The sequence below is a fragment of the Cystoisospora suis genome (genome assembly GCF_002600585.1).
Source record: "Cystoisospora suis strain Wien I chromosome Unknown contig_9471, whole genome shotgun sequence".
NCBI lineage: Eukaryota > Apicomplexa > Conoidasida > Eucoccidiorida > Sarcocystidae > Cystoisospora > Cystoisospora suis.
The window spans coordinates 4,405-4,754 of NW_027162245.1; the positions used below are offsets into that span (position 1 = coordinate 4,405).

The window sequence follows — 350 nt, forward strand, 5'->3', positions numbered from 1 at the left end:
TCTCTTGGGACATATTTTCTTTCTCTCTCCTCCATAGAGATATGGCATTCTCATCTCTCTTCCGTCTGCTCTTTCTCATTTTCTCTTCCTAGACTTATCTTCTCTTTCTCACAATGAAAGGCAAACCACCTCGTTTCTCTCCTCCTTCTGCGTCTGAGAAGGAGATAAACCAGACAGATGAAGTGGGCCCTCGAAAGAAAGTTAAAGTCCGAGATAGCGCATATCGACAAGCTCGCCATGAAGCTCGGCGACTGGCAAGAGAAAGGAAAGAATGCGAGGAGAAGCTCTTAGAGAAGACTACGAAGAAGAATGATACACAAACTGTTGACACCTCTTCTTCTTCTTCGTCT

At 44.6% G+C, this 350-nt stretch overlaps 1 protein-coding gene across 1 annotated transcript; it reads left to right on the top strand.

The window, feature by feature from the left end:
- Position 1: 1 nt before the first annotated feature.
- Positions 2-348, top strand: CSUI_011057 (uncharacterized protein; the record flags this gene model as incomplete). The annotated part of the gene is made up of 1 exon (XM_068071158.1): positions 2-348. A coding segment is annotated over exon 1 (234 nt), but the record flags the coding sequence as incomplete, so codon positions are not given.
- Positions 349-350: the final 2 nt, after the last annotated feature.